Here is a 19,652-nt window from a genome sequence, read left to right on the forward strand (position 1 = left end):
CTTCTCCATCCTAAGAATAGCAAATCCCATCCTTTCCTTTCATCTTGTTACTCTCTGAAGCTATTCTATATATTTCTTTTTAGGATCATAGGATCTAAGAGTTAGTATGGACCTCAGAAGCCATCTAGCCTGACCTAGAAAAAGGCCAAGAGCTCCTTCTATGAGATGCATGACAGGTGGTATCCAGCTTTTGCTTGAAGACCTCTTCTGAGAAGAACCTATTATGCCCCTAACCAGCACATTCCATGTGGGGAAGGCTGTAATTGTTAGGATTTTTTTACACGATGTCCACTTCCACCTCTTCATCCCAGCCCTGCCGTTTGGGGCAAAGCAGATCAAGGCTGATTTCTCTTCCTCAAATATTTTCAGGCTCCTTTCCCGTGCCCTCCCTCCTCTCCCCCCAACTCAGCCCAAATTTTCACTTCTTCAAGGCAAAACACTGACACTTCTTCAGCTAGTTCTGGTATAGCCTGATTTCCCTAGGCTAGGGGTTCTCTCTTAACTCTTTTTGCATCATGGATCCCTTTGGGAGTCTGGTGAAGCCTATGGACCCCTACTTGGAATAATGTTGAAATTCAGAAAACCATTTACATTGGATTACAAAGGAAGCCAATTCTATTGAAATATAGCTATAGAAATATTTTTTTAAGTTCATAGATGGGGCACCTGGGTGGTGCAGTGGATAGAGCACCAGCCCTGGAATCAGGAGGACCTGAGTTCAAATCTAGCCTCAGACATTTGACACTTACTAGCTGTGTGACCCTGGGCAAGTCACTTAACCCAACTGCCTTGCCAAAAAAGAAAAAAAAGGACACAGACCCCATATTAAGAGCCCTTTCATCATTTATCAGCTTTCCAAATACCACCACCAAATACTAAAATAATACCCACACTACTAGAGCTTAGTATAGTATCTGGCACATAGTAGGCACTTAATAAATGCTTGTTGAATTGTACACAGTAATAGCAATATTGTAACTATAATCAAGTGTGAAAAACTTCGCTACTCTAACCCACAATAAGTCCAAAGATCTGATGATGAAAAGTGCTATCTAGCTCCAGAGAGAGAGCTGGAGACTCTGAGTGCAGAATGAAGCAGATTTTTTCCACTTTATTTTGTCTTTTGTTTGCAATGGCTAATGTGGAAATATATTTTGCATGATATTGTATGTATAATGGGCATCATATTTCTTGCCTTCTAATGAGTAAAGGAAGGGGTGGAAGGAGGGAACAAACTTGTTGACCGACTTTTGACTTCCCTATTAATTAGACAAATTCTTCTCACCTTCTAAGAGGCATTTAACACCATTCATATACTTAGTTCAGGCCATATCTGAACTTCGTGTCTGTGTTTTTGCTTGTGCCACGCTCATTTACACTCAATTGTCCATTGTTTTGTAAATTGGGTGTGTTTGTGAGGTACAAAGACAGAACCATGTCTTTTTAGAGAGCCGAGGGGAGAGGTACCCTTTTTCTGTTTCTTCCCTGGCAGCCAGTATAGTGCTTACACTCAGTAGGCAGCTAATATATTTGGACAAACCACTGCAAAACTTCTAGAAAGACTGTCTCCACTGCCTTACCGCCTTCTCACTTCTCAGCTATCTACGTTCTGGGGTCTCCACCACTCTTTTGACATTGCTCTTTGTGAGGTCGCTAGGGATTTCTTCATTCCAAGTCCAATTGACCTCACATTCTCCTTGATATTTCTGCAGCACGCAACACAATCAGCCAGTCTCCTCTGAGAGTATTTCTCCTCCCTTGGCTTCTGTGACACTGTGATCTCTTGGTTCTTCCACCTGTCTCACTGATCCTTCTTGGGCTCCCTCACTGGCTCATCTTTCTTCTTGGCCCCTAAATGTGAATGACCCCACGGCTCTCACCTAAAACCTCTTCTCTTCTCTCTCAACAGTTCCTCCCTTGGTGACCTCATGCACTCCCATGGTTTCAAGTATCACTTCTAATCAGATGACTGCCAAATTTCTATCTCTAGCTCCAGTATCTCCCCTGAACCCCAATCCTACCCCAATTTCTGGAATTTCCTCCTGGACATTTCTACTTGGATATTCAGCTAGATTTCCATACTCAACATGTCCAAGGTTGAGCTCATCATTCTTTTCCCCACTCGATGATCTGTCTCCCATTTTTCATGATTCTGCTGACTAAACCATCATCTCCCTCAATTAACTAGGCAGGCTCAAAGCAACAAAAGCTTTCTTTCCCCTCACCCTTCATCCACCAAGTTGCCAAATGCTATGGTTTGAACTCCTGTGATATCACTCACATCCATTCCCCTCTCTCCACTCACAATGCCACTGACTTATTGTAGATCTTTCTTCTTATCCCTTAAACAGACTATTGTAATAATCTCCTAACTGGTGCCCCTACTTACAATTTCCACCTTCTCCAATTTGTCTTTCACAAACTGCCAATTTAACTCAATGTTTACTGAACACCCACTGTGTACCAGGCAGCTGTCCTAGGTGCTAGCAATATAAAGATGAAAAAACAAAATAGCCCTTGGCAAATGGTGCTTAGAGCAGATACAAAAATATCTCTGGTAGCTAACCACTCACCCTCCTGGGCCTCAGTTTCCTCACCCGTAAAATGAGGAGGTTGGAATAGATGGCCTCTGGGATTCCTTCTAGCTCTAGATCTAAGATATTATAGTTTAGATCATTCAAAGTATAATAAAAGGTAGAATCATAAGGACAAAAGAATGTTCTAGGAAAATTGGAAAACACTTTCAGGTGGGTTAATCATCAGGGAAGCATTTGTGGAGGAAGTGGCCCCTGAGCTAGGTCTTAAAGAGTTGGATGTCACCCACTAGAGATGAGAAGAGAGGAGCAAGCATTCCAGAAGTGAGGAGTAGCTCCCACAGAGGTGGGAAAATGATATTGGGGAAGAGTTAATCTGTTTAGCTGAAGGACAGAAGGTGTGAATGAACACACATATCTTAAATGCTTATTATGTACAAAGCACAGTGCTAAGAACTGGGGTTATGACAGTTCCTACCCCTAAAGAGGGACAACAAGGAGACAACAGAGATGGGAGAATTCACGTGCAGGGCAGGTGGTAAGATGCTGGTGGTTTTGATGGCAGGTAATTCAGTTTGGTGAGACTATAGAGGAGGAGGTCAGGCAGATTTAAAAAATCCATCTTCTTTAGTGCCATTTTGATTGGTAAAACCATGTACCTTTCTGATTCTGATTCTGACAATTCCAAGGACTCTGGTGTGGAGAACTTTCTCCCCGGGTCTTCAGGCACTGGGTACTATAGCATCAGCAGATAATAATAACAACAGCCAACATTTATGTAGCCCTTACTATGTGCCAGGCACTGTGCTAAGTGCTTCATAATATCTCATTTGATCCTCACAACAAATCTGGAAGATAATAAAGTGCTTTTATTATCCACACTTTACAGATGAGGAAACTGAGGCAAATAGAGGTTTGTGACTTGCCCAGGGTTACATAACTAGTAAATATTTGAGGATAGATTTGAACTCAGGTCTTCCTGACTCCAAATTCAGTGAAAGGGGGAGATGAAGTTGCCAGCCTGAATTTCGACTGGAGCTGGTCTCCTGTGTGATTGAGGTTGGAGGCATGGTTGGTGGTCTAGCGGACGTGGCTACTAATGGAACTTGAGTTTAGGGTTTGGGGCTGTTTCTATCGGGGTAGGCAAGTAGAATGAAATAAATCTGGAAAAGTCAATTAGAACCCAGGCTATTGGGGGTGGCGGGAGGTTAATTAACTGCCAAGGCTAAAAGGCTGTTTTACTTCCTAATTACTAATGCTTGGGATATGTATAGTGGTGGCCAGAGCCTAGGAATGTGACCTCCAGTCTCCCAGTTAAAAGGAAAAGAAGCTCTAACTATCCCATGGAAGAACTTGCAAGTGACCCTGGGTCATCCTTGGGTCTATGCCTTCTTTGTTCTGTTTCTATATTATACCTGACCTGGCCTGGGGTTGATACGGGAATCCATGATGTTACTTTGTCCTGCTGCCGCCCAGGACAACTCTGCCTCTTGTGAGTAAATTCCCCTAGTTAACCTAATTAGCCCTAATAAAACCTAGTAATAACCAAGCTGGCATTGGTCCCTCTTTCTTCAGTATCTCAGTATCCTTTCGATGCCACCCTACAATTGGCATAATTAGAGCACAACAGATCTGCCCCCTTACATTGGTTGTAGTTGGCAGGAGAGTCTGCCCCTCTACAAATCTTGAGTCCTTATGGGATGTACCCCTGCACTTCCACTTGCTGAAATCTTTCTGTTACTTCAAGGCCCAGTTCAGATTCATCTCCTCTGTGAAACTTTTTTTTGCCCCTCCATATATAAATATGTGTTTTTATGTGAATATCAATCATGCATATATGTATCATATATCATATGTATATACATAGATAATATCTACACATATGATACAACACATATATGTACATACATATATTATATATACACATATACCATATGCAACACATACATTAGATGTACATGTATGATATATACCCATCACATTACATACACATATGCTACATACATACATATATGATACATGTATAATATATCATACGCACATATATAATATACGCATGTATGGTATGTGCACATGCATCACATGCACACATATATATTACATATATACATATATATGGTATATACACATATATCATACGTCCATACATGCATATTTTTTTCAATCAGCAAAAATCCTCCTTACCCTCTCCCCCCGAAGATAAAGGAAAAAACAAAACCTTTGTTACAAGCATGTATAGTCAATCAAAACAAATTTCCACACTGGCCGTTCTGCTCTCTGAGTTCTTCATCTCTCTATAGGGCAGCACGTTTCATCACGGGTCGTCATGCTGATAAGAGTTCCTGGTCCTTTCAAAGCTGTTTACCTTTACATATTGCTGTTACTGTATAAATTGTTCTCCTGGTTCTCTTTACTTCACTCTATATCAGTTCATAGAAATTGTCCCAGGTTTTTCTGAGAAACCCTCTCCTTCACCATTTCTTACAGAATAATAGTATTCCATCAGATGTGCATACCATAACTTGTTCATCCATTCCCCAATATAAGAGCTCCCCTCAGATTCCCATTTTTTGCCATGTTGAAGAGAGCTTTAAATATTTTTGTACATCCTTAGACTTTGTTTTGCTTACTCCCTCCCTTAATCTGGCCCCTCTCTAGTTCCCTCTCCCCTCTTCCTTCCTCCTATTTCCCCAATGAATAAAATGTATTTCTGTACCCAACTCTGTGTGTGTATGTGTACATTCTCCCTCTCTTTAACCAGTTCAGCTGAGATTGAAGTTCAATATGTCAGCCACTCAATTTTATCAATAAACATTTGTTAAGCACCTGCTATGTGCCAAGCACTGCACTAAACACCCAGGATATGAAGAGGTAAAAGACAGTCTGTACCCCCATGGACCTTACAATCTAATGGAGGAGACAACCTGCAAACTAATATATACAGAACAAGGTAAATACAGGATATATTGGAAGTAATTAACTGAGGGAAGACATTGGAAATAAGAGGGGTTGGAGAAAGCTTCCTGTAGAAGGTGGGATTTTAGCTGAGACTTAAAGGGAGCCAGAGAAGTCAGTGGGTGGACTGGAGGAGGGAGAGCATTCCAGGCTGGGGGGACAGGCCAGAGAGAATGCCTGGAGGTGAGAGAGAAAAAAAACACACAATCTTGTTCTTGGAATAGTCAGGAAACCAGTGTCACTGGATCAAAGAGTACATGCTGGGGTGTAAGATGTAAGAAGACTGGAAAGATAGGAGGGGGCTGGGTTATGAAGGGCTTTGAATATTATACAGAGCATTTTGCATTTGATCTTAGAGGCAGTAGGGAGCCACTGGACTTTATTGAGTAGGAGTCGGACTTGGGCTTTAGGAAAATCACTTTGGTGGCTGAAAGGAGGATGGGTTGGAGTGGGGAGAGACTTGTGGCAGGCAGATCCACCTACTGCAACGGTCCAGGAGTGAGATGATGGGGGCCTGAACCAGGGTGTGGGCTGGGTCAGAGGAGAGAAGGGGGTAGAGATGCTGTAAAGGTAAAATTGACAGGCCTTGGCAAGAGACTGAAGTGAGTGAGAGAGAGTGGGGAGTTCAGGACGGGTTGTGAGCCTGAGCGATTGGAAGGATGATTCTACCCTTTGCAGGAATAGGGAAGGTGTGTGGGGGGAGGGGAGGGTTTAAGGGGAAAGATAACGAGTTCTGTTTTGGACAGATTGAGTTGGAGATGTCTATTGGACATCCACTTTGAGGTGTCTGAAAGGTAATTGGAAATGTGAGATTAGAGGTTAGCAGAGAGTTTGGAGCTGGATAGGTGGATTTGAGAATCATCAACATAGAGATGGTAATTGAATCCATGGGAATTTATGAGGTCACCAAGTGAAGCAGTATAGAAAGAGAAGAAAAGAGGACCCAAGACAGAACCCTGAGGGACACCTATGGTCAGAGGGGATGATCTGGGGGAGGATCCAGCAAAGGAGATAGAAGGAAGGGTCAGAGAAGGAGAAGGAGGACCAGGAGAAAGAACAAAGTGTCCTTAAAGTCTAGAGAGGAGAGAGTATCTAGGGGAGAATAGGATGATTAGCAATGTCAATGACTGCAGAGACATCAGGGAGAGTGAAGATTGAGAAATGGCCATTGAATCTGGCAACTAACACATCATGAGTAGCCTTGTAGAGAGCAGTTTTGGTGGGATGATGGGGTTGGAAGCCAGATTATAAGAGATTAAGAGGAAATTGGAAGGAAAGTGGAAACACCTGTTGTAGATGGCCTTTTTGAGGAGTTTAGTCACAAGGGTAGAAGAGATATAGGATGATAGTGGGAATGAAAGACCAAGTGATGGTTTTTTTCATGATGGGGAAGAGATGGGCATGTTTGTAGGCAGGAGGGAAGGAGTCAGTAGACAGGGAGAGATTAATAAGTTGGAGAGTGGCAATGATAGAGGGGTCAGTCCATTGGAGGAGATGGGATGGAATAGGATTACTTGAGCAGGAGGAGGAGTTGGCCTTGGTAAGGAGTAAGGCCACTTCATCATGTGAGACAGGGAGGAAGGAGGAGAGAGTGGCTGAAGGCACCTGAGTGATAGAAGATTAAGAGGGAGCTGATGCAAATGGACTCTTTTTTCTGTAAAGTATGAGACAAGGCTCTCAGAGGATGGGCGAGGGGGAACCATAGGAGATTTGAGGGATAAAGAAGTTTGGAAGAACCGGTGGAGAATGGGAGAGTGAGTTGATAAGGGAGGTATAGTAGGATTGCCTGGCAGTAGTAAAAGCCCAGGTGAGGTTATGTGATATAAATTTATAGTGGACCCAGTCAGAACCATTGTGGGATGAACCTCAAAGGAAGAGAGGTTCCTGAGTGATGGAGGAGGGAGGCGAACCTGGGAGTGGCAATGGGGAGCAAAGGGTATTCCAACTCGCCTTCTTTGAACTGTGAGCAAAGGAGAATGAGTGAAAGTACACATCTACTTGTTTGTATAGATGTCTACTTGTGCACCCCAATTTTGTGAGATAATTTTCCCTATCCTTCCTTTCCCTCCCCATATTCCTCCTTCCCTCTCTTTCTATTCTTCTCTTAAGAAGACAAAATAGATGGTAGAGTTGTGAACTAATCTAACCATTCTGGAGAGCAATTTGGAACTATGACCAAAGGGCAATCAAACTGTGCATAGCCTTTGATTCAGCAATAGCACCACTAGGTCTGTATCCCAAACAGATCACAAAAAAGGGGAAAGGACCTACATGTGCAAAAATATTTATGGCAGCTCTTTTTGTGGTGGCAAAGAATTGGAAATTGAGGGGATGCCCATCACTCGGGGAATAGCTGAACAAGTTGTGGTATATGAATCTGATGGAATACTATTGTTCCATAAGAAATTATGATCCGTCAGACTTCAGAAAAACCTGGAAAGACTTACATGAACTGATTCTGGGTGAAGTGAGCAGAACCATTGTGTGACGATCAACTTAGATTGATCTAACTTTTCTCAGCAATAAAATCATTTAAGACAGCTCCAAAAGACTCATGATGGAAAATGTTATCCACATCCAGAGAAAGAACTGATGGGGTCTGAATGCAGATCAAAGCATACTCTTTTCACCTTTTTTGTTTTGTGTTTTTTCTCTTGTTCTATTTCTTCTTTCATAACATGAATAATATGGAAATATGTTTTATATGATTGCACATGTATAACATATCAGATTGTTTGCTGTCTTGGGGAGGGAGAAAAATTTGGAACTCAAAATCTTTCAAAAATGAAAGTTGAAAATTATTTTTACATGTAATTAGAAAAATAGAACACTATTAAATTAAAAAAAACAAAACAGAACATAACAAGACATAACAGAACCACTCCCAGGCCTCCATGACCCCTGATGATGACAAGGATCAGAGAGGACACAAGTATCATCTCCCTATATCTTAATGTCAGCAATTTATCCTTGTTTAGTCCTCGGTCATTATTCATTCATGTTTACCTTTTTATGTTTCTCTTCACTCCTGTGTTTGAATATCAAAGTTTCTCTTCGGCTCTGGTCTTTTCAACAGAAATGCTTGGAAGTCCTTGATTTCATTAAAGATCCATTTTTCATCTGTAGCATTATACTCAGTTTTGATGGGTAAGTTATTCTGATCTGTAAGCCCACATCTTTTGCCTTATGGGATATCTTATTCCAAGTTCTCCCATTCTTCAGAATGTTGGCTGGTAACTGTATGCGATCCTAACTGTGGCTCCTCAGTACTTGAGTTCTTTCTGTCTGCTTATAGGACTTTTCTTTGACCTGGAAGCTCTGATGTTCCTTGGAGTTTTCTAGGGTTTCTTTCAGGAGGCGATGGATGAATGTTTCCTATTTCCACTTCTCCCTTTGGTTCTAAGAGATCTAGGCAGTTTTCTTTAAGATTTCTTGAAATAGGATGTCTAGGTTTGGTTTTTTCCTCATAGCATTCAGATAATCCAGTGATTATCATTTTTTTGCCTTGATCTCTTTTCCAGGTCAGTTGCTTTTGCTATGAGATACCTTACTTTTTCTAATATTTTTTCAGCTTTTTGACTTTGTTTCAAATTTATCTCATTGGGTCATTGGCTTCTATTTGGTTCATTCTAATTTCTAGGCAGTTTGTTGCTTGGACAGATCTGATACCTTTTGTGCCAAGCTGTTAATTCACTTTCTAATTCTTTTTTCCATGCTCTCATTTGTTTTTCATTTTTTTCCCCCTCAAGTGCTCTCATTTCTTCTCTTCGTGAGTTGGCAAAGAATGAGAATCTGAGTGGACGCCTATATAAAACCATTTTTAACTCTTAAAAAAAGCCTCTTGCTTTATTTCTTCCGGGAATTCTAGTTGGGTTTGTGGCCAATCTGTTTTGTCATTCTTTTCTGCATCTGTGTCTTAAGCATCCCTGTCGCCATGACAGCACATTAAGATGGGATTCTTGTTTATTTGGTTGTTTGCGCATTCTTCCAGCCTGCTTTCTGACTTTGGACCTGATGTTAGGTCTGGGCTTTGTGCTCTTTTGGAGGTAGGGTCTGGGCTGGTTATGTCACTGCATTCTTGGGGAATTGAGTTTTGTGTTATTCTGGGATCTTACAGACAGGCTGGGAACCTCTAGGCTTTCAGCGCTCCCAAAGGGATCTGATTTAGGGCAAAGTCTGAGCTCTGCAAATTCCTGACCTGGGTTTGGGTCTGTACAACAGCAGGTGCTGTTGGACTCGGCCCCTATTGGCCAGCTGGAAAACTCTTTTGGTGCAGAGTGACAGAATTGTAGGTCCCACTTTGGCTTGGAATTCCTGCCCTGGTTATTACTCTGAAGACCAGGGTAGGTGCTGGAACTGAGGCCCTCCTCTGCTCCTGAGGGTAAGCCATACCACTACTACTGCCTCATCACTTCTGCACTTCCTCCCCAGGGTCTCCCTACCCAGGAACGTGATGCTTCTCTTCTCCACCACTCCCCTCTAGTCCCCTTCTGACTTAGGCTGGATCTGTAACCTGGAACTGGGTAGTGAATGATAAAGCTACCAGTTGGCATCTATCCCCATCGAGGTCCCTACTATGTGTCTGGAGGTGCCCCAGTATCAGTCTGGGACTTTCTCTTGCCCTGGTCCAATTTTCTCCCAGGGAAATACTGCTCCACAAAGGGCATGCTCCTAACTGCCCACCCCCACCCCAGTGTCCACAGTCCTCCCTGTCTGTCTCTCAATGCTAACCTGGGCTAGATGAACAACTCACTGTGACTTTTTAAAAAATCCCCATCAGGGTTTGGTCTGGTGCATCTTCTAGGTCTGTTTGGGGGCATTATGTGGAAGGGAACTCAGCTCTATGGCTCGTTTCCTACTCTGCCATCTTGGGCCTTTTTTGCCTCTTTTGAAAGTCAACTTCAGATACTTTTTTATTCCTGGAAGAAATAGAGATCAGAGGATTTAGAGCTGGAAGGAGCCTTGAAGATCATGTTGTCTCATCCCGATTTTTTAACATATGTGGAAACTGCAGTTTGAGAACCTACAGGAAGTTCACCTAGGAAGTGAGCAGAGGAGTGGGGATTCACACCCAGGTCTTTGACTCAATGGGAGCTTTAATTCTCCACCCTCGGATTTCTGCAGGGTCTTTGCCTGGATCCCTCATTTGCCTCATCTTGTCCTTTCTTGAGTCCTTGGGTTATACTTGTTTGGGGACATGTCTTCTCCCTCCCAGTAAAAATCTAAACTTCTGGAGGGCAGAAGCTGTTGTTTCTCTTCCTTGATTGCCCCATCTCCCCACCTCACTCTTAGACACATGATAAATATGTGTTGAGTTGAATGGAAGAACAGAGATAAATAGAGGCAGGGGAAGGGAAGGAGAGAAGGAGACAGAAGAGACAGAAAGAGAGAGAGAAACAGAAGACAGACAGAGAGAGAGAGCAGGAGAGCAGACAGAGAGACGCAGGGAGAGAGAGAGAGAGAGAGAGAGAGAGAGAGAGAGAGAGAGAGAGAGAGAGAGAGAGAGAGAGAGAGAGAGAGACAGGAGGGGGGGCACAGCTAGGTGGCACAGTGAGTAGAGCACTGGCCCTGGAGTCAGGAGGACCTGAGTTTAAATCCAGCCTCAGACACTCAACACACTTACTAGCTGTGTGACCTTGGGCAAGTCACTTAACCCCAATTGCCCTGCTTTCCCCCCTGCAAAAAGAGAGAAAGAGAGAGAGAGACAGACAGACAGACAGACACACTCACACACACACACACACACACACACACACACACACACAGATAAAAGATATGGTGATAGAGTCAGAAGGATAGGAAGATAGAGAGAGGTTGTGGAAAGGTGAGGGGAAATGGGAGGGGTCAGTGAGAGACAGATGGGGGTGCTGGAAGATAGAGAAAAAGAACAAGGTCAAGGGAACAGCTCCATCTCTGTATTTCTGGGAAGTCTCCTCTCCCCTCCTCCCCATATCCTTCTCACTCTTTGTGGTCTCTTTAGCTAGAGGTCACAAGAGGCAGCATGGGCAACCCCCACCCCCTTTCAGCCATCACTCAGAAACAGAGAAGCCACACCTGGAGCTCTCTCCTCCCATGAGATTGGCTCTAGGTCCCGGGGTGATGAAATTAAGAAAATGTCTCCTTGGGAAAACTGACATAAGTGAAAAGAATCTATGCCAATTGTAGAAAGTAGAAGCGACATACTGCTTAGGTTCTTGGAGGAAAGTGGGGGAACCTGGGGAAGGGGAGGGTGCAGGCTGCTTGAACAGTAGGAGGGGAGGGGGTTGTGCTACTCTTGTTTGGACATAACATTCAAACACGTGAACAATAAACACACCTGCCCACCCCCACACACATAGCTGCCCCACCTCCACTCGCTCACACCCTGTACCTCCCATACCCCCTGACTCACAACCCTGGCCTCCCCACCAAAAATGAAATCCCCCTTCATTGTCTCCAGTTCTGAGTCTTGCCCTTCATTCCTGAAATACAATAGTTTTGTCTTTTAAGATCTGCCACTCAGTCCTTAGCTAAGACACCTGGTTGCGGCTGATAACCAAGACTAATGAGTGTGCTCATTCATAAGGCTTGCTCCCTTAGCCTCTTCCACCTGTCCAAACTCACCCTGATCACCCCTCACTCCCTATCTCACTCAGCGTCCCTGGTTCGGGGTTGTGTCCTAGGACTTCATCTGCCCATTTCCCAAATCTCTTCCCTACCCCTCCAGTCAATCTAATTCCCTCTTGGGATGACAACACCTAAATTTTTGGGAAGGATCTAGGGAAGGCCCCGAGGTGAGGAGAGCAGGAAGTTTGGGCTCACTGGCCCCCAGCCCAGTTCTGCCTCTGACATCCTCCCTCTATCCCAGGTTTCTAGCCCCTCCCCATGGGCACCCCAACCGGATTTTCAGGAGACACTGCGTCTGCTCTCAGGTTGATCAAAATCAGCTCTCCTGCCCTTGCCCTAGGGTTGGGAGGTAGGATGCCTGGGTTCTGGCAAGTGAATGGTATTCATATTCTACCATGTGAACCCCCTCTTCCATCCCTCCCCAATAGACCCTGCATTAGACCCTACATCTGGTAACCTACATGAACTCTCCTCCCTCTCACTTCCCACTACTTTGAGAAGACTGAGGTTGGTATTTATCTTGGCTTCTCCTGAATCTTTCCCTATATCTCTTAAGGCTCCTCCCAGCCTCTGAAGACCCCACTGCCTTGCCATTAATCACTGCATCTCTTCAGGTTCTCCCACGACTTGGGGATTGAATGGTTTGAATGACAGGGAAGCAGGGGCTGGGGGTAGGGTGGGGATCTGGAATATCTAGGGTCTGGTGGATCAGGATACTCAAGGCTGGGAAGGGAACAAGATGCCTAGATCCTGGGAGGAGAACAGGATGCTTTTGTCATGGGCAGGTAATGGGAAGGGTGGGGGCTAAGAGGCCAAGAATCTGGGTCCTAGGGAGGTGACCTAAGTGCTAGAGGGAGCAAGGTACCTGGAGTCTAGGAGGGGAGGGGGCCTGAAAGTTGGAGAAAGAATCAGGAAGTGACAGGAGTGACAAGATGCCTGGGTTGTGGGAGGGAATGATAAGAGGTGGAGGTTGGAAGGTCAGACATTTGGGTCCGGGGGTGGAGGGACCCTTGCTGGGTCAGAATCTTGGATGCCTGGGACCTCTTGTGTTGTGACTCACCCCTCCCCCTCCTCCTTCCCATTGCTCAACCTGAAATCTCCCTGGGAAACACCACCCTTCAATGGGGACCAGCAACATTGTCTCATGGGGTAGCTGAGTCATGGGGGAGTGGAATAGGGAGGGGAGGTGGGAGGATAAATAGCAGCCTAGCCTCATTAGCTCCTCTCTACAATCCCCAGCACCCTACCAACATGCATCCTGCCACCTTAGTCTACACTTGCTCCTTCTTGCTGCTGGTAGGGGCTTTGCCTGGCTGGACAGCTGAAGTAGACCCCTTTGGGAAGGTCATTGAGGGCATCAACCATGGGCTGAGCAGTGCTGAAAGGGAGGTGGGCAAGGCCCTGGACGGCATCAACCATGGGATCACTCAAGCTGGCAGAGAAGTAGAGAAAGTTTTCAACGGCCTTAGCAGCATTGGGAAAGAGGCTAGCAGGGAGGTAGACAAAGGCGTCCAAGGGATCAACCACAGTCTGGACCAGCTGGCCCATGGAGCTAACCATGCTGCTGGGCAGGCAGGAAAGGAGACAGAAAAAGTGATCCAAGGTGCCAACCATGGGCTCAGCAACGCCGGGAAGGAAGTGGACAAGGGCATCCACGATGCGAATCATGCTGTCGGGCAGGCCGGGAAGGAGGTAGAGAAGTTTGGCCAAGGGGTCAACCATGCTGCTGGGCAGGCCGGGAAGGAGGTGGACAAGTTTGACCAAGGGATCAACTATGCTGCTGGGCAGGCAGGGAAGGAGGTGGACAGATTTGGTCAAGGGGTCAACCATGCTGCTGGGCAGGCAGGGAAGGAGGTGGACAGATTTGGCCATGGGGTCAACCATGCTGTTGGACAGGCCGGGAAAGAGGTGGACAGATTTGGCCAAGGAGTCAACCATGCTGTTGGGCAGGCTGGAAAGGAGGTGGATAGATTTGGTCAAGGGGTCAACCATGCTGCTGGGCAGGCCGGGAAGGAGGTGGACAAGTTTGACCAAGGGATCAACCATGCTGCTGGGCAGGCAGGAAAGGAGGTGGACAGATTTGGTCAAGGGTCAACCATGCTGCTGGGCAGGCTGGGAAGGAGGTGGACAAGTTTGACCAAGGGATTAACTATGCTGCTGGGCAGGCAGGGAAGGAGGTGGACAGATTTGGTCAAGGGGTCAACCATGCTGCTGGGCAGGCAGGGAAGGAGGTGGACAGATTTGGCCAAGGGGTCAACCATGCTGTTGGACAGGCTGGGAAAGAGGTGGACAGATTTGGCCAAGGGGTCAACCATGCTGTTGGGCAGGCTGGAAAGGAGGTAGAGAAATTTGGTCAAGGAGTCAACCATGCTGCTGGGCAGGCTGGGAAGGAGGCAGAGAAATTTGGCCAAGGAGTCAACCATGCTGCTGGGCAGGCTGGGAAGGAGGCAGAGAAATTTGGCCAAGGAGTCAACCATGCTGCTGGGCAGGCTGGGAAGGAGGCAGAGAAGGTTAACCAAGGGGTCAACCATGCTTCTGGGCAGGTAGAGAAGGAGATAGAGAAGGTAAAGCAAGGTGTCAACCATGCTGCTGGGCAGGCTGGGAAGGAGGCAGAGAAGGTTAACCAAGGAGTCAACAATGCTGCTGGGCAAGCTGGGAAGGAACTGGAGAAGGTCAAGGAGGATGTCCACCATGGGTTCAACCAAGCCGGCAAGGAGGCCAACCAGCTGCTGAATGTAGGTGAACAAGGGTGGGGAAAATTGGGGTTCTGGGGCAGCTGAGGGAAGGAGAGGTTAAACATTGAAGAGGTTGGGAGAATCGGCATGGCTATTTCCTCTGGTGAATGGCAGAAAGGCTAGGGAATTACCCTTCTACTACCTCCCTTCCCCTCCCCTTCCCACAGCCTCCCATGGGTTGTACAACCAAGTGGATTCCCATTTTCCTCCCCCCAGCTTACTTCAACAATCATTTATTGAATGCCAACTATATACAAAACATTGGTGATAGATAGAAAGGTCTTAAAAATTATACAACACCTGCCCTCAAGGAGTTTATACTCTACTAGCAAGAATATAAGGTAGAGTGTGGTGAGATCAAAGGAGAAATTGAGACAGTGCTCTAAGAAGCCCAGCTGGGAGAGAGCAGAAGGAAGTTAGATCGGGTTGTAAAGTCAGGCAGCCTCGGCCCTGAAGGTTGTTCTGTATCGGCCACTTTTCCTGTTCCCCCTTCCCCAGCTCTCTGCCTGGTGACAGAAGCTGGGCTCAAGGTTGGGGTGAGGAGGTAAGTGGAGATGTGCCCCTGCCTTCAGGGAGCTGGTGATCTAGTTGAGAAGTTAGCAAGGTCTAATGGGAGAGCCAGAAAACACATATGAGATGTCATACAAATACACAACATGATACAAATGGGTTCTGTTAAGTGTCCTGGGAAATCGGAAGTAGAAGAAAGGCCAGATCTGGAAGAGGTAGTCAGGGAGGGTGGATGGTGGCCAGTGCTGAGGGGAAAGCAGAAATGTTTACAAAGGTGGAGTTTGGGGGACCAAGGATAGAGGAATTTGGCATGTTGGGGGAATAGCTGGGGAAAAGCTGGGGGTTGAGATGCTTGCATCCTCCCCATTCTCTAGTTGGTGACAGTCACTAGGATTAACAAGGTGGTGACAGCATCTTGGGGCAAGGACCTGGCTTCTGCCACCAGGCAGGAGGCCAGAAGAGGAGGTGTGGATAGGGCAGGGCTCTGGGTGAGAGACAGCAATGACGCAGAATTTAGGATTAAGAAAGAGGGGCACAGGGCTGGGATTAGGAAAGATTTGGAGTTGGCTTGTGAGGTCCGGCAGCAGTGGAATCAGGAAAGTGGAGTCACCCAGGGTGTCTAGGAATAGAAATAAGGAGAAGGATAAGGCTTGGGTTAGAGATGGAGCTGGTCTTGGGGATGGGATATCTATAGCTGAGTTGGGTTTGATGCCAACTCTGGGGTCCTGGTATCTGCCACTGTCTTCACTCTCCCTTCTACCTGGAACACATTTTTAAAGAATGAAGTACAAGGTGGGAAATTTGGAAGAGCATCAGATAACAGGAGGGAGATCTGGAAGCCTCTCTTCTTAACTCCTAGAGAAGCCTTTCCCCACCTCTCCAGTAGTACTAGCCTGACTTGGTACAACTGGACCATGGGGGAAAGTCTTTCTGTTTTGTCTGTTCCAGCTTCCCCTGAATGGAGAGGGGTGTTTTAGGAAAGGTTTGGGGCCCCTAGGAGGCGAAGGGATCCTAACGTGGTCTGGCTTTTACCCTCAGGGAGCTCATCACGGAGGAGCTGGCGGCAGCGGGGTAGGAGTCACACCCTTGAACTCTGGGGTAAGCTCTTTCTCACAAATGCTTGGACTCTGGAGGGAGGGAAGGGAAAGGGAGGCAGGAGCGGGGCAAAGGGCCCCGAGTACTGGGCTAGGAGGCGAGGCAGCAGAGGATGAAGGAGGAAGAAAGCTGGGGGGCTCACTCTTGCTTTCTTCAACTTCTAGGCCTCGGTCAACAAGCTCTTCATGGACTTGCCAGCTCTGTGGAAAGTAAGTACCATCACTATCGCTTGACTCTTCTGTTTCTTAGGAATCTTCTTGGTGGGGGGAGGGTCTCCCTGCCTCACCACCTCCCTCCTTCACAAAAGAAAAGCTCCTATTGTCATCCCTCCTCTTTCACTTTTGGGTCATCACTACGGACCCTTCCATGACCTCCCACAGTTTCCTAAGGTCACCATAGGAGCTGAGAGACAGAACTCCTTGGGGGCCACACCCATCATTGAGCCATATAGGGATCAGTTGAGACATATCAGGCCGTCTGCCAGTGCGTTTTCCCTACTTCTTAGAGTCTAAGAACCTCTTTCCTTCACCCCTAGACCTAGTATCTGCATCCCTTTGGCATCCAGAGAGAATTTCAATCAATTCAACAATTATTAAGCCAGCTACTGTGCCAGGCACAGGTGATAGGGATACAAAAACTTGGGCAATCCTTACTCCCATGGAACTTGCATTCTGGTAGGCTTTCCTCTGCCATCTTTGATTTATATCCCCCACCCCATCACTGCTGAGCACTGGGGGCTCTGATCTTTCCTAGGTGGAGGTGAGATCCCGGCCCCCCCCCCCCCGCCTTATTCCTGGAATAAAGCTCCCTCTTCTGTCCATTTCTCCCTCACTCTGCTCCCAAAGCGATACTTCAGCTCTTTGCAATTGAGCAAAGGCTCCCCCTCCTCTATCTGCTCCCTGAGACAAGGGTAAGGGGAGGACAGACCATGCAAGGCAAAAGGGACTAACACATCCTTCCCTCTCCATCAGCCTGTCCCTTCCCCTCTACCCCCACCAAGGACACAGGGGCCTCCCTCCTCCCCCAGTGGATCAGCTCTTAAGGACAGAACTGGGAGAAATGGCTCTCAGCCTTTGTAACCCCAGCACCTGGAAGGGTGTTTCATCAGGAGGACCTGAGTTCAAATGTGAATTCAGACACTCACTAGATTGTGACCCCGGGCAAGTTGCTTAAACCTCAGTTTCCTCACCTGGAAAGTGGGGATAATAACAGCACCTATCTCCTAGGGCTATTGTGAGGATCAGATGAGATAATAATTATAAAGCTCTTAGCACAGTGCCTGGCACATAGTCAGCCCACACAAATCTTAGCTATTGTTTTTATTCGTAAGACATGACAATCTATTCCAACCCAGTGTGTTACAGCTTCTGACCTCAACATCCGACAGTTCCCTCTTTGCCCATTTCTCATCCACCTTGTCCTGAGCCCCCACTGGCCGTGCCAGGCCAGAGTGGAGAGGTCTGTCTCTACCTCTGATCCATTTCCCTTGGCTCTGTCTCCTTCTCTTACAACTTCTCTCTTCTTTTTTCTTCCCAGAGCATCGTCAGCATGGGCCTGTGAACTGACTGACGGGCTTTGTCTGGCTGTGCCGAGCAGGCTCCAAGGAATGATCTTCCAAGTGCTTGTGGAGAACTTGGGGGGGAGGGCACTGTGTGGGTGGGGAACCACTTCCAGGACACAAGGAGGGAGGGGGGATTGTTAACATGATAAACTGGTACTCACTCCCGCTTTGTATCTTTTAACATTTTTCTTTTTTTATTATGAACTTAAATGCAAGCGTTTCCGCATACTAGAGTACGTGTACCCATATGGGTTTGAAAAGCTTGTCAAGAAGGTAAAGGGAATATCTACTAAATAATGGTATTATCCTATTTAAATATTCCCAGAGTCATAGTGGTTAGTGAAAAAATTTACATTTAATGACTTTATGATACTAAAAAATGTTATGGACTCAATAAACTTTTCTTTATGAAAATTAACTCATTTTGTTACTTATGTGCATCTGCTTAGAAAATGCTAGAATTTATTTCCTTTTACATTTCATATTTCAGGAAGGTTTTACTGAGAGCTACAGGGTTGCAAGGCTGAAAAAAACTGGGAATGTTTGTCAAATACACATGAAACCACGAATCTTAAAAAGCTTGGCTTTTTAAAGTACATTGTTCAGCCACTTCAGTCATGTCTGACTCTTCATGAACCCATTTGGGGTTTTCTTGGCAAATGTCCTGTTGCCATTTCCCTTCTCCAGCTCATTTTACAAATGAGGAAACTGAGGCAGAGTTAAGTGGCTTGCCTAGAGTCACATAGCTATTAAGTATCTGAGGCCAGATTTGAAGTCAGGTCTTCCTCACTCCAGGGGCAGGGCTTTATCCACTGCAGCGCCCACCTAGCTGCCCCATTTTAAAGTATCTATTATATTTTACATGATAATACCAATACTGTCTTGCTTCTTGGTCTCCTACTTAACCTCTTTCTGTTTTCTTCTCAGTGTTTAAAAATGCTTTCTTAACATTCCTTTCTTTGCTTTTTAAATTTTGCATTACTCTCCTGCCCCCCCAAATAAAAGTCCTCCCTTCTGTTAAATAGGTACAAACAAAACATTGTGCTCACTGGGTCATGTCCCAAAATGTAAGCCTTATTCCACATCGACAATCTCTGGAGGCAATGAAAAAACCCGGGCTCAGGAGTCAGAGGACCTGAGTTCAAATTCCACCATTTAAACACCTTAGGCAAGTCATTTGACATATCCCACCTCAGTTTCCCCAGATCAAAAATGGGAGTGTTAGACTGGATGTCTAAAGTCCAAGATCCCTATGACAAGAGAAAGGAAATCTGGCTTGTCATTGGCCTTTGGGAGTTGTTGGTCATGGCATCAGCCAGACCTTCCAAGTTTTTAAAAATTGTTTTGCTTTATAATATACTGTAGTCATTATATAAACTGCTCTCTCCTCATTGTATTCACTTCAATTTGTGAAAAGAAAGCAGGAACTGGAGCCAGACATTTAAGAGCTGGGCAAATCAACTATTGGAGCCTCAGTTTCCTCATTTGCAAAAGTGTGATATGTCAAAGGATTGCCGAGAGGCTCAAATGAATTGACATATGTAAAGTGCTTGGCAAACCTTGAAGAACTGCTTAAGTGCTAGCTATGATCAGTTCAAACAAGACTTCCAAGCTTCTCTGAATAGCTGTTCTCTGAACAACCCCTTTCTGGGGTTG

At 45.8% G+C, this 19,652-nt stretch overlaps 2 protein-coding genes across 2 annotated transcripts in view; both read left to right on the forward strand.

Annotated features, from left to right (window-relative positions):
* Nucleotides 1-19,652, forward strand: part of LOC118839020 (zinc finger protein 850-like) — a 902,460-nt gene that overhangs the window by 514,917 nt on the left and 367,891 nt on the right. The gene's annotated exons all lie outside the window — the stretch shown is intronic.
* On the forward strand, nt 13,347-17,995 carry SBSN (suprabasin). The gene is made up of 6 exons (XM_036746444.1): nt 13,347-14,165; nt 14,219-14,713; nt 14,768-14,830; nt 16,379-16,438; nt 16,600-16,644; nt 17,972-17,995. The coding sequence occupies exons 1-6, from the start codon at nt 13,347-13,349 to the stop codon at nt 17,993-17,995; spliced, it is 1,506 nt and encodes a 501-aa protein (XP_036602339.1).

This window comes from Trichosurus vulpecula, chromosome 2 (assembly GCF_011100635.1).
Source record: "Trichosurus vulpecula isolate mTriVul1 chromosome 2, mTriVul1.pri, whole genome shotgun sequence".
NCBI lineage: Eukaryota > Metazoa > Chordata > Mammalia > Diprotodontia > Phalangeridae > Trichosurus > Trichosurus vulpecula.

What these genes read in the sequence shown, in the direction of transcription:
- SBSN (XM_036746444.1), top strand. Translation starts at nt 13,347, where the DNA reads ATGCATCCTGCCACCTTAGTCTACACTTGCTCCTTCTTGCTGCTGGTA. An exon ending in CTGGGCAGGCAGGAAAGGAG is followed by an intron (nt 14,166 to 14,218) that starts GTGGACAGATTT and finishes GCTGGGAAGGAG; the next exon opens with GTGGACAAGTTTGACCAAGG. An exon ending in ACTTGCCAGCTCTGTGGAAA is followed by an intron (nt 16,645 to 17,971) that starts GTAAGTACCATC and finishes TTTTCTTCCCAG; the next exon opens with AGCATCGTCAGCATGGGCCT.